Source organism: Lynx rufus, unplaced genomic scaffold (assembly GCF_022079265.1).
Source record: "Lynx rufus isolate CCGP_SWC_20201006 ecotype Redwood Valley unplaced genomic scaffold, mLynRuf1.p SCAF_18, whole genome shotgun sequence".
NCBI lineage: Eukaryota > Metazoa > Chordata > Mammalia > Carnivora > Felidae > Lynx > Lynx rufus.
Genome location: NW_025814832.1, coordinates 40,567,001 through 40,581,292, shown reverse-complemented (window position 1 = coordinate 40,581,292; position 14,292 = coordinate 40,567,001). Strand labels below are relative to the sequence as shown.

General features: G+C 39.6%; 1 protein-coding gene across 8 annotated transcripts in view; it reads right to left on the bottom strand.

Moving 5' to 3' along the window:
• Nucleotides 1-10,551: 10,551 nt before the first annotated feature.
• CDC27 (cell division cycle 27) overlaps nucleotides 10,552-14,292 on the bottom strand; it is a 69,704-nt gene continuing 65,963 nt past the window's right edge. For all 8 annotated transcript variants that reach the window (XM_047081669.1, XM_047081671.1, XM_047081673.1 and 5 more), the window contains one exon: nucleotides 10,552-13,313. In XM_047081669.1, the coding sequence (XP_046937625.1) occupies nucleotides 13,231-13,313 (83 nt within the window). In that variant the 3' untranslated portion in view covers nucleotides 10,552-13,230. The remainder of the gene's footprint in view (nucleotides 13,314-14,292) is intronic.

Below are 14,292 nucleotides of genomic sequence, written 5' to 3'. Positions count from 1 at the left end.
GAGTGTCTTGGGTGCCTGGCTGGCTCAGTCGGAAGAGCATGCAACTCTTGATCTCAGGGGTGGGGAGTTTGAGCCTTACGTTGGGTGTAGAGATTACTTAAAAATAAAATCTTTTTTTTTTTTTTTAAATGAGTCTGTCTTGTATTTCCTCATACTTAGATTCACGTTATGCATTTTGGGTGGGAATATCGTATCCAGAAGTGATGCCACGTACTTCTCCATGCGTCCTATCAGGAAGCACGTAACAGCTCCTTCTCCCATTACAGAGATGAATTTTGATCACGTGGTTAAAGGCAGTATCTGCCAAGATTCTCCACCATAAAGTTATTAAATTTCTTCTTATCTTACGAGAGAGAGAGAGAGCATGTGCGTGTAAGCAAGAGGGGGAGGGGCAGAGAGAGAGGGAGATAATTCCAAGCAGGTTCTGAGCTGTCAGTGCAGAGCCTAACATGGGGCTCGAACTCATGAACCGAGAGATGATGACTTGAGCCAAAACCAAGAGTCGGTCACTTAACTGAGTGAGCCATCCATGTGTCCCTAAAGGTTATTAATTTTGAAGGGAAAAATAATAAGCATCTGGTGGTGAGATACTTTGAGACTATGTATGTATCTGGTTTCTCATTCAAATTTCTGCTTATTAGTTTTAGCATTCAGCAATCATTCTGGCCCAAACAATTATTAGTATGATGGTTGCCAAATAGTGATAGGTATTGTTTTCTTTTGTCAATTCTTTTTTTTTTTTTTCAAATGTTTATTCATTTATTTTTCAGAAAAAGGGCAGGGGGAGAGAGGGAGGGGAAGGGGTGGAGAAAGAGGGAGAGAGAGAATCCCAAGCAGGCTCCACACTGTCAGCGTACAGCCCAATGCAGGGCTTGAACCCATGAACCGTGAGATCATGACGTGAGCCGAAATTGAAACCAAGAGTCACACTCAGCCAGTGCCGCTCTTTTTACAATTCTTTAAAAAATACTGTGTTCAATTTACGTTTAGTTGACACATAATGTTACATCAGTTTCAGGTGTACAACATAGTGATTCAACAAGTTTATACATTATGCTGTGCTCACCACACGTGTAGCTACCATCTGTCCCCATACAACTGCTAGTACAGTATCATTGATGATATTCCTTATGCTGTGCCTTTCATCCCTGTGACTTATTCAGTCCATAACTGGAAGCCTGCACCTCCCACTCCCTTTCACTCATGATTCTTGCCTCATTCAATCATTACTATCATTATTACAGGATGAGACTAGCACATGCTTCATATTTACCAGGCATCGCCACCAGTGGGTCAGAAGGCAGGGCATCGAGCCACAAGGATTATCCTCAAACCTTAACGTCGAATGAAATTTGCCCCATTGGGTTTTGGACTTGCTTGGGGCCATTCATTCTTTTCTTTTCTTCCTATTTCTCCCTCTTGGAGTGAGAACATCTATCCTCTCTTATTCCTCTCTTATTTTCATTGCATTTTGGAAGCACATAACTTGTTTGGTTTAACAGATTCATGACTGGAGAGGAATTCACCTCAGGATGAACTGTAGTCTCCATATCTGATTTAGATAATATTTAGATGAGACTTTGGATTTTAGACTTTTGAGTTGATACGGAAATAAGCTAAGACTTTGAGCTCTTGGGATGCCTTTTCATGTATTTTGCATGTCAGAAGGGCATGAATTTTGGGGGCCAGAAGAAGAATGCAATGGCGGAATGCTTGTGTCCTCCCCAAATTCATAGGTTGAAATCCTAACCCCCCAATGTGATGGTTTTAGGAGACTGGGCCCTGGAAGGGAATTAGGTCAGGAAGGTGGAGACCTCATGAATGGGATTAGTGCCATTATAAAAGAAGTCCCAGAGAGCTCTCTCACTCCTTTAGCCATTTGAGGACATAGTTAGACAACCACCATATATGAATGAAGAAGCAAGCCCTCATCAGACACCGAATCTCTTGGCACCTTGATCTTGAACTTCACAGCCTCGAGAACTGTGAGAACGTTGTCTGAACCATCTGGTCTACAGTGTTTTTGTTACAGTAGCCTAAGCACCCTCCTTTTCTTCTCTCCTTCTTTTCCTTTTTCCCTCTCTTCTTCTTCTTTTTTTTTTTTTTAATGTCTATTTAGTTTTGAGAGAGAGAGAGGGAGAGAGAGCGAAAGAGCATGAGCGGGAGAGGTGCAGAGGGAGAGGGAGACAGACGATCTGAAGTGAGCTCCCCACTGACAGCAGAGAGCCTGATGCAGGGCTCAAACTCACAAACTGTGAGATTATGGCCTGAGCTGAAGTCGGGATGCTTAACCGACTGAGCCACCCAGGCACCCCCTTTCTTTTTTTTCTTTTCTTTCTCCCTCCCTCCCTTTCTTTCCTTTCTCTTTTTTTTCTCTCTCTCTCTTTTCTTTTCTTTCTTTCTTTCTTTCTTTCTTTCTTTCTTTCTTTCTTTCCTTTTCTTCTTAATTATTGGCATGGGCTCATGAATTCTTATTTTTCTCCAAATGGCTTATAATTCGTTTATTCATTTCAATTGTATTTATTTGGGGATCAAATGTCTCAGGCTTGGCCAGTGGGAGCCCCTTCAAGTTGGTTCCTGCATCCTTGTGATAAAACTCCATCATTTTGTTTATTTTTTTAGCTCTTTCTTACTTGCTGGCTTAGCAAGATGTGTACTTTTCCTGTCCTAACTCTAGAATCGGCCATTTCTCTGAGTTCTTTCCAGTATGAGACCAAGATTTGACACTAAGTGTGCTCATTGCCACTAGGATATCTTTGCCTCTTGGCCCTTTCAGTGGACAGAGGTGAATATATATGCATGTAAATACACATACCTACAACCCCACACATGATACACATATACATGTGCATATACACATACATATACATATTTTAGAAACCGTGAGTTTAAAACAATATTTTTTTTTCAACGTTTATTTATTTTTGGGACAGAGAGAGACAGAGCATGAACAGGGGAGGGGCAGAGAGGGAGACACAGAATCGGAAACAGGCTCCAGGCTCTGAGCCATCAGCCCAGAGCCCGACGCGGGGCTCGAACTCGCGGACCGCGAGATCGTGACCTGGCTGAAGTCGGACGCTTAACCGACTGCGCCACCCAGGCGCCCCGACAATATTTTTGATTCCAATTAATCCCCACAGGGTTGTTTCTTGCTTTCTTCCTCTCCAGATTTACACATACCTTCTTCCCCAGTGAGAACTCTGATCCCTAATGATATCAATGTGTTTATTCATTTGTTCAATCCTGTAATGTATTTAAACAAGTTTCCCAGTCGCTTGACCCATACTACGAAAGCACATCCACTAAAGAGTTCAAAATTTGTTTGTACCTTTTCCCTCTATCCCTACCCTCACACCCCTCCCTACCCAAGGCCTGAGCATATACAGCCAAATACTGTGTTCACGAGTTACTTTAATTCTTCCTAGTGCCCCTCTCCCCTCCCTGTCTCAGGATAGTCACGGTATTCATTTGAAATGTAATTAGGCTCATTTGTTTATTTCAATTTTAGTTCTCCCCTTCCATTCTTGTTTTTCGAATGTGTAACAAATTATTATGTCTCAAAGGTGAAAATATTACAAAAAGTATACTCAAAGAGGTGGCACTCTCCCTGAATCCCTTCCACGACACTCCTCCTCACCCCTCATTGGTAACCAACTTCACTATTTTCCGGTTTGTCCTTTCAAGTGTTTCCTTTTGTGAAGACAAGCAGATAGATGCATATGTTTATTTCCCTTTTTTTTCTTACATAAAAAGTAACTCGATCTTTGCCCTTTGCTTTCACTTAATAACATCTAAAAGTCATTCCATAACAGTTCATAGAGATCTTTCTCATTTTTAGAACCCGTTTAATGCAATGAAACTAGATCTTTGTAGTCAGGTCTCTCTGATGACTAAGTTTTGGGTTGTAAGGCAGTTGAAAAGAGACTCCAAATGGCTCCGTTTCATAGTTGCATATGAAAATTCAAACGCAGAGTGACGAAGGTGTGGGTACTGGCCGAATACCGCGGGCAGGTGGCATTGCTACAGGTGACCTCATTCTCCCAAACAAGCAGCTTCCTTGGTAAAGTTTCAAACACGCCAAAGCAGTCTGCCCTCCATTTACGCGGTAGTTGCATTCCTGGAAAATTTGGTGAGTGTGGAAACTCTCTGAGCTGTTTCTGCGGCTTCCGGAGCGGAGAGAGCCCGAAAGGCAGTTTCCTCCATCATTCTTTTCGTATAGCTGTGTAGTATTCCACCGTGTGTGCCGGTTCATCCAACCAGTCTGCTGTGCTTGGGCATTTAGAGAGTTCCCAATATTTTGCAATCACAAACAACCCTGTGATGCCTAAAATCATGAACATGTTTTGTTTTTGTTTTTGTTTTTTTGAGGTGTAGCTTCACAGTAAGTTCCTAGAAGTGGGGTCGCCGGGTTGAAGAGATGTAGATGAACTTTTGTTGTCGACTGCCCATTGCCTCTTCTTGAGAGTTTTCATTTTGCATTCTCGTCACCAATGTAGGAGAGCACGTTTTCCCATAGCTCGGCCAATGAAGTTTATTGCCAAGTTCTGAATTTTTGCCCAACTATTGGATGAGAAATTGTACCTCAATATAGGTTGTGAAGTTTAAAAATTTCTTTATTTGAGTATAGCAGACACACACAGGATTCCAGTAGTTTCAGGTGTACAACATAGCGATTTGACAGCTCAGTGTAGGCATTTTTTTTTTTAAAGTAAACGCTGCACCCAATGTGGGGCTCGAACTCACGACCCCAGGATCAAGTCGCACGCTCCACGCTCCACGGACTGAGTCAGCCAGGAGCCTCTCAACATAGTTTTAATTTGCATTTCTCTTAATGAGTGAAAGCAAACAACTTTACATGGTTAACAGCCATTTTTAAATCTTTTGGGGAATTGTCTGTTCATGTCCTCTTTCGAATGTTTTTATACATTAGTAGGAGTATTTTCCCTTTATTGGTGATATATGAGCAGATATTTCTTCCCAGTTGTCATTTGTACTTTTTTTTTGGTCATGCAAAACGTCTTTTTTCATCATTTTTGTCATTTGTTTTCTGATTTAGGATGGCTTTTCACTTTCTCAGATGCTTTTATTTCTAATTTTTATTTTTTAAAGTTTAAGAGAGAGAGAGAGAGAGAGAGTGTGTGTGTGTGTGTGTGTTAGCATGCATGGGGGAGGGGCAGAGAAAGAGGGAGAAAGAATCCCAAGCAGGTTCTATGCTTCTATGCTGACAGGGGCTTGAACCCATGAACCGAGATCATGACCTGAGCCAAATCCAGAGTTGGTTGCTGAACTGACGGAGCCATCCAGGCACCCCTCTCAGATGCTTTGAACTTTTTACATTTTTTAAATGTTTATTTATCTTTGAGAGACAGAGAAACAGAGCACAAGCAGGGGAGGGGCAGAGACAGAATCTGAAGCAGGCTCTAGGCTCTGAGCTGTCAGCACATAGCCTGAGGTGGGGCTTGAACTCATGAACCCTGAGATCATGACCTGAGCCAAAGTCAGACACTCAATGAACTGAGCCACTCAGGCGCCCCCCAGATGCTTTTAAAAGGATATGTCTTTTCTTTAGCTTTGTGGTTGTTTGCTGGGAAGACTTTTCACCAGCAGAAAGGTTTTAACAGATTTTTTTTTTTAATGTTTATTTATTTTTGAGAGAGACAGAGCACGAGCAGGGGAGGAGCAGAGAGAGAGGGAGACACAGAATCCGAAACAGGCTCCAGGTCCTGAGCGGTCAGCACAGAGCCCGACGTGGGGCTCGAACTCACCAACTGCGATATCATGACCTGAGCCGGAGTGGGACGCTCAACCGACTGAGCCACCCAGGCGCCCCAGATTATTTTTATTTTTTGAGAGAGAGCAAGTGCACGGGAGGTGGAGAGAGGGACAGAGGGAGAGAGAGAGAGGGAGAGAAACAGAAAGAATCCTAAGCAGGTTCCACGCTCAGCGTAGAGCCCAATACATGGCTCAATCCCATGATGGCGCAATCACGACCGGAGTCGAAATTAAGAGCCAGATGCTCAACTGACTGAGCCACCCAGGCGCCCCCAGAAAGGTTCTAATTTACATATTCAGACTTTTTGCAACAGTCTTGTAGGACATGGATGGCTGTACCCGATTCCAAACAATTTCATGGACAGAATTCTTAGTTTCAGAGCCCTTATCTGTCAGTTGCACATTTCGTGCAGTTTTAAGAATTTTGCAAGAAAGGTTGATAGGCCTCGTTTCTCTGTCAGTCTTACATTTCCCCTTCTTTCACTGCCTGTTCACTACTGATTCCCCGCCCCCCTCCCCGAAACACGGCCTCTATGATGCTGCTGCTCCTGACCCCACACATTTTCAAACCTTTCCCTAAAGCGAGGACTGTGATCTACCAAGGGCCAAACTGTGGTATTTTGCGGTTTCCTTCTTCCCCTGTGGATTCCGTGTGCTTCCTCTAAGTCCACTACTCCCTCTGCTCTGTGGGGTGATTTAACCTCCTTCCTCACGCTACGGTAACAGCAGGATCCCGTACTGGAACTTCCCCTGCACTTACAGGAAACTTGAAGTTATAGTCTTCTGGTAATGAAGGCATGAACCTGTGTAGTTCTTATTTGTTCTACTTGATTTGAGTTGTTTTGGCAGAGCGAGGGGCAGATTTGTAATCAGGCTACTGCCAATCGCTTTCCAATTCGAGAAGCCTCAACATGTTTGACAGATACATTTCAGGACCTAGTCAGGACGAAAACCATTGAAACTAGCGATAGAAAGTTATCTTAATTGAGTACCAGTGGTCATAAATGGTAGTTGAAGTGGGAGTTGAGTGTTAGGATTGGCAATGAGATTAGCAAAGGGCTAATATTAGCATAATAGTGGCTTTGAGATTTTTATCATGGAGTTGGAAGTCTGAAAGAATTAAGAAGCATTTTCTTGAACATTGGGAACAAGACGGTGAGTGCTTGCTATTATGGCTGCTACTGCTCAAAAGAATGTTGGTGATCCTGGCTATAGCAGTTAGACAGAAAAAAGAAATGAGGTAGGTTGTAAAAGGATTAAAGAGGAATTAACATCATTATTTGAAAATAGTATAATCTTAAATAGAAACCCCACAAACTCTTAGATGAGAAAATTCCATAAGTTGAATACAAGATCAGTGGTCAAAAAGCAGTAATTCCTTTGCAGCAGTGTGGCAGGGGCTCTTGGCTGTTGAACCAACAACCATTCCCCCTTCTTTGTGTTTGTGTACAAACCCAGGACATAAATCATGATTTATCTAAACCAGTCAAGGCAAATCCATTCCTTTTTACCAGATTCTAAATTTACCAGCATCCCCTGTAGCCAGGGATGATTCTGTGACCCCAGTCCTGGCCCAATAACAGGTAAGCAGAAATCTGCCATGTTGTTCCTGGGAGTTTCCACTTTTTGCAAATGTTCTGGCTTCTTGAAGCTTTAGTTTTCTCTTGTATCAAGCAGATAATATGTGCCTAACCTTTTAGGATTGTAAAGATGAAGTGAGATTATTCTCACTTCAAAGTGATCCATAAATGCTAAATTAAAAGCAAGTAAATGCTAGTGTTATTCAAGATATTAAAATGATTATGGGCACAGATGTAGCATTGGTATAAATGCTACAAACTGGCAATAAGTTTAAAGAGTGCCATTATATACAAAGAAATCCCTTCACCCAACCAAGTCTTATTATTAAAAAACTAAGAACTGGGGCAGTTGGGTGACTCAGTCAGTTGAGCATCTGACTTCATTTCGGCTCAGCTCATGATTTCATGGTTTGTGAGTTCGAGCCCTGCATGGGGCTCTGCGCTGACGGCATGGAGCCCGCTTGGGATTTTCTCTCTCCCTCACTCTCTGCCCCACCCTTGCTTTCTCTCTCTCTCAAAATAAATACACTTAAAAAAACTAAAACAAAGCAAAACTAAGAACTGATGAATTTTTCTTCTTGTGTAGCACCTGGTCCAGTGATTTAACTCACAAAACATTGTGAAGAATCTAGCACCACAGAAAACATGCCACTTGAGTGATTTATAGACGGTTATGCTAATACAGCTCTAGATCAGGGGTTGCAAAGTATAGAATATCAGATTATATATACAGTATAATCTATACTACGTGTATATATGTTAATATATATGTATATATACACACACACACAAATATATAGATAGTAAATATTAATACTTTGTAGGCCATGTAGACTCTGTGCAACTATTCAACTCTGCCATGGAAGTAGAAAGCAGCCATGGACATGAAAACAAATGGCTATAGCTATAGTTCTAATAAAATGAAATGGGCAACGGGCCAACTTGGCCTGTAGGCCATAGACAATCACTGTCTTAGACTCAAAGTTTACTGTTCTACAGTGAACTTGTCTCACAGGATCATGTCTTGGGATCAACCCAATCGATTTTCCATTCTATCATCTCTACCCTATCATTATCACTGTATATTTGTACAGTGCAGCCAAAGCACTTACATGGTAACTTAACACATTTGATCCCCAGTCCTCTGCGAGCTAAGAAGGGTCAATCTGGTCTTCTTTGTATTGATCAGAAAAAGGTTTAAGTGTGAATCATTCAAGGACACAGAGCTACTGAGAGGCAAAATCCATATTTCCTAGTTATCCTGGTTCAGTGCTTTTTAAAAATACACGATGAGAAACCTTACGTCTACTTCATTGTTCTTCTCAGCTTCCACTGTTACTTCCTTTCTGATTCAAACTTCAGTGAAGCATTATGCATTTTTAAGACCTTGAATTTTCTTCTCAACTATAGCTTGTAGCCCCAAATTGAAAATTCTATTTTGAGGATATCAAGTATAAAAAGAATGCTTGTGATAGGGAGGGGAAATTGGTAATAAAAAATTAAAAAAATTTTTTTTTCTAGTTTAAAGCAAATTCTAGTCATTCAAGGAGAGAGAACACGCTTTTAATTTCAGTGTGAGAGGAAAAACAGAGAGGCAGGATACAGATCAACGCGCCATCCACGGACTATACACATGATATTTTTAGCATCTAAATACTAAAATTTCCTCTGTAAAACCCAAACTGTTAGGATACTCTTTAGTAGACAATTTAAAAATGCTAGAGAGGACACCTAACAGTCAAAATTAGACATGATTTGAAATTCCCAGAGGAAATCCATACACTAATGCCAAAGTGTCCAGCTCCATCATCTAATAGCTGACCTGGTTTTCTCTTTTGTAAAATGGAGGGATACCCACTTTATAGCATTGAAGACTGAAAATACTGTGTACAGATCAAGTAACACAGTATATATGGCAAGCTCTCGTTAAATGTGGCTATTTAGCGAACTTTGCGCTTAGAAAGAAAAATAAAACCTACACCGAACCATTAATTAGCAGCTAAACAAGCCAACGACTGCTTCCTGTCTACACTTCTAGTTATCCCTGTCCAGCTGACAGTAAATAGCAGGTCCTAGGGAAGACTATGGTCTTGCTCCCCCTGATCTGACCAATCCCACTTCACGTGTTTTCTGTTACTATTCCTTCTTGCAGTCTGAACAAAACCATTCAGCTCTCTACATGGTATCCAAGATAATCAGACCAGAGTAAAATTTAGTTTCTATGTTCTACTTCTCTTAGGATTTTTTTTCGTGATTTTTTTTTTTTTTTTTTAAATTTTTTTTTTTCAACGTTTATTTATTTTTGGGACAGAGAGAGACAGAGCATGAACGGGGGAGGGGCAGAGAGAGAGGGAGACACAGAATCGGAAACAGGCTCCAGGCTCTGAGCCATCAGCCCAGAGCCCGACGTGGGGCTCGAACTCCCGGACCGCGAGATCGTGACCTGGCTGAAGTCGGACGCTTAACCGACTGCGCCACCCAGGCGCCCCTTTTCGTGATTTTTAAAACAGATCCTGAATGGAACAAAAAAGCTTTGTATCCCTTTTAAATAAATTTTGGAAGTCATATATATAATTAAAGAACAAGCAGGTGAGTTGCAAAGTAGCAGCTGCTGGCAAAGGGCTTCTGTTGTTTGAAAAAAAAGTATACTCTAAAAATTACCACATTTTGGTCACAATATTAATTTTGAAATTCCAAATACTAAAAAAGGATGTGAGTTAAAAAAAAAAAGTGTATGTATGTATTTGAAGAGGGTGTAAGTTAAAAAAAAAAAAATTAGAGAAACACTGCCCTAGACTTTTGTGGAATGTAAAACTTAATTTTTTACTATTTTGCTGAGCCTTACTATAAAAATACAGATGGCACAGCTGTTGTATATCTTCAACCACTTGATTATAAATTGCTTTCAAAAGTAATTTATTTGGATTTTCTGTATCCTTTAATGAATTGCAAATATATTAACAGAAAAGGCTTTCCCCTCCCCCTCCCCCCCCCCCCCCCAGGACTGTACAACTTCTGAGATAAGTCAGGAAAAGAAAAAAAAAAAAGACAAAATTACATTGTTTCAATGCAAATAGAACACACACATCACACCCACACTTGCATTTTCCCAGGTTTTCACAAAGAAAACAGGTCACCATATTTCTCAGTGAAGACCCATACTATACTCTGGCTAATCAGAGACTTTCAAACTTTTTTCTTCAAAAAGAGCATTTTTAATAGACTAAATACTGGTTATCACTGAGTTTTTGTTTAAGGTACAACAGCAGCATGGTTCAAATGTAACTTGCAGTTCTTGGAAAAAACAAGAATTTTAAAATAATGAAATACAGAAAAAGTAGGGACCACCTTTCATTATTTTGAGTACCATTGTTCGCTTGAAAAAATATTTCCAACCTTCTAAAATCCCAGAGTTAAGAACTATTTCCAAGGGGGAAAAATATCCAATGCCACAACATAACTTCTGAACAAGAGTGTGTGTGTGTATACATATATGTTTGTGTGTGAAAAGCTTAGAGTTAAAAAAGGATGTTAAAGTTCTTGTATTTTAAATTTCCTTCAAAGTAACTTCTGAAATTTCAAACATTTTGCTTGATCAAAACGTATGTCTTTTTCTGATTGTTTGATCTTCATTCCAGGCAAAAAAAGAAAAAAAAAAAGCAAGCAAGCCAAAAACAGTTACAAGGTGGGAATAAGGCTTCAAATACCTAAATATTTTGAAAGTAGGTGTGAGGAAAATGAAATCAGGCTAAGCTTGGGCTGAGTGTCCCTCAGCCAGCCACTGCCATGGTGTACCCTCCACAACTATCTTTTTATGCTTGGTCTCAAAATAAGTACCAGAAAGGCTCTCACCTCTGGCACAGGACATAAATTCCTACTATAGAAAAGATAACTATACATCAGCAAATTATGTTCTGAGCTTAGCGTTCTCCAGGCTTTGTAACAGAGCTCAGGTTGAAGCTTTCTATGAAATTCTCTATTTGATACTGTTATAGCGCTGGCTTATGATTTGCCAATTAAAAAAAATAAAAGAGTATAAAATTAAATATTACAGAACTAATGAATAAAATGGAATATTTGTTAGAATCCAAGTGCTAGCCTTTGGGAATTTTTAATGATCTTCATTTACTCCCAAACTTTCTTTTTTCTTATAAATTATTTTTTTAAGCAGCACATATTACATAGATTTAGGTAGGAAATTTTGTTAAATACCTCTCTGGCACCAATTACCTAATCTAAGACTCGGACTTGAATTAATTTATAATGGTATCTAATCCACATTCAAGTGAGATTAATAATAAATGATAGAAAGTAACTGAGTCTACAGGCTAAAATTTTCTTCACATCTTCTGTAGTCCACCTTATTTTCACAACTTGACTAACAAGTACAGGTAACCAGTAGATAAATTTGTCCTTCATCAAAGAATCCAAAATAATAACCGTAGGCCTGTCATTTGTAAGAAACTATAATTTGTTATATTCTGACATTGGCACTTAAAAAAATGTTAACAACTAAAGTTTCTCTAAAAATTTCAATACATTACAATAAAGGAGATACACAATTTAAGACTTTAAATCTGTTACTGTGAAATTCCAATAATTCCCATTTTATTATGCATAATTAGATCTTTAAAATTGTGGCCATTCCCCAAAGACACCAACCTATATTACGACACACTCAGGAGAGAACTCATCTCCTTCATAAGAATGGTTGTTTTTTTTTTTTCCCCCAGCTAAAAATTTCTAATATCCTAAACCCAATCACTCTTGGTAAACATTTTGGTGACTCACACTACTGAAAATAATTTGAAGCAGAGAGCTGAAAAGAATGGAAATGACCTCAACCAAAGGTAACTACACATTCTTGCACCCTGCTTAAACACTTAGAAAAGTCAAAGGGATACTTTCTTGAACAAATATAGATTCAAGGTCATGGTACAATTTTGATTGTATTAAGGCTTTGCTATCATGATCTCTTTTAAGTCTCTCCACTTTAGTGTTCTCATTTTGATTCTTATGGTGAACATAAATGGTTATTAAGGGCCTTGTTTTGGCTTTTCAGTGGGCAAACACTCTATCATCTCTGAATGTTTAAGGTGATCCCACAGAGCTCAAAGAGAAGAGGCAAAATGGTAAGGGAACAACTTGAAAGTTTGCAATACCAAGACAATGATCAACACTTTGAAGCAAGATGAATAAATTAAAATTCTTGGTTAGACATTAAAGCATTCTTGCCAAGAATAAGTGTACGCTGTATGGAGGGATAGTTGATTCCTACACATGAGTCCCAATATGCCCATTACATTTGTTTATGGGAGACACTGCAAGTTTAAGGTAATTTACATTCCTTGGCAATCAAGTTACTCTGTTATAGGCAATGTCTTTTATTGTTCCATCTGGCACTTGCTAACACCATTCTTGAAGAACCTAGAAATGAAGGTCAGTCACTCTGTTAATCAGGAACAGAACCAAATGAAAACAAATTTTTGGAAAACGACCAAAAAATTCTGGTTCATCACTATTTTCCATACCTAACGGTTCCTTCAAGATAAAACGTTAACTCTTCCTTCCATGATAGCTTTCAACAAAGGGAGATTAAAGAAAAAAAAAAAAAAAAAAAGAAAAGAAAAGAAAGTTCCCCATCTTACCCCCCTAAATTGTCATTCGTACTGGTGAAAGAGCCAGTCTTGTTAGCAGCTAAATATTGCACTGCCTTTCATTCTGTGTACAGTCAGGGTCCAATGAAAGTGGCACACTCATTGTCTAAGTGATGGATGATGACACTGCCGGCTCAAGAGTGAAGACTCAGTATATGGAGGGACAAGAAACATGTCAGCACTAATCACACATCCAGTTGCAAAAGTCTGGTTTCCGGAAGTTAAAACTCATCACTTTCAGCTGCATGAAGTTGTGTGTCGTCTGCGTCTGTCATGCTGCTCTCCTGGGATTCATCTGTTCCCACTTTAAAAATAAAACAAAAGTCTACAGTAAGATGTCTGATGAATATTTCTTGTTGGTTCATGAAAACAAGGGAGACTATTCTACGTAGAGATGAGATCTTAAATTAAGGCCCTTAAAATCCTGACATCCTTCAATCAAATGCAGTTCAGATTCCTTATTTTACAGCATGTCTGACAAGACTGGTTTACTGCATTTAACCCTTAAGAGTTTTAACAAAGCTACCTCTCCCTAATAAATTCCTTATTCCAACACTAGGAATTAGAACTAGTTCTCCATGACATTAAAAAAAGACTGACATTCCCTCCAACTGTTGACTCCACTCTGGGAATAGTCCCTGCTAGTCCACAGAAATATAGAATATAACCCTCAGTTCAAAAAGGGTTATTGGGATTATAGGAATTATAATTTTAATTACAGCCTTTTGCCAAGTTTTCTGGAAAAAACCATCTTAGTTTGCCTCATCAGAAGTTTCTCAATTCTCTTACTAAAAAATACTATTTTTTAAAAAAAAGTATTTATTTACTTGAGAGAGAGCACATGTGCATGAGTGAGGGAGGGGCAGAAAGAGAGAGGGGGAGAGAGAGAATCCCAACCAGGCTCTGTGCCGTTAGTGCAGAGCCTGACGCGGGGCTCGATCTCATGAACCATGAGATCATGACCTGAGTCAAAACTAAGGGTCAGATGCCTAACCGACTGAGCCACCCAGGTGGCCCTAAAAAAAATACTATTATATGAGGACTTAGTTCTCACTACTTATTTTAAGATATATACTCAATTTAGGGATAGAGTATTTACTACTGCCTTAAACTCTGTTCCTTCCTCTTGACCCTTCAATTAATACATATAAGCCATATTTTTGGATTGTGAATTTGCCAGAGCTTCATAGAATTTGAATAGTTACTGCAGATCTGTCAATACTTTAAAATGTGCAAAATTGGGGCCCCTGGGTGGCTTAGTCGGTTAAGCATCTGACGTCGGC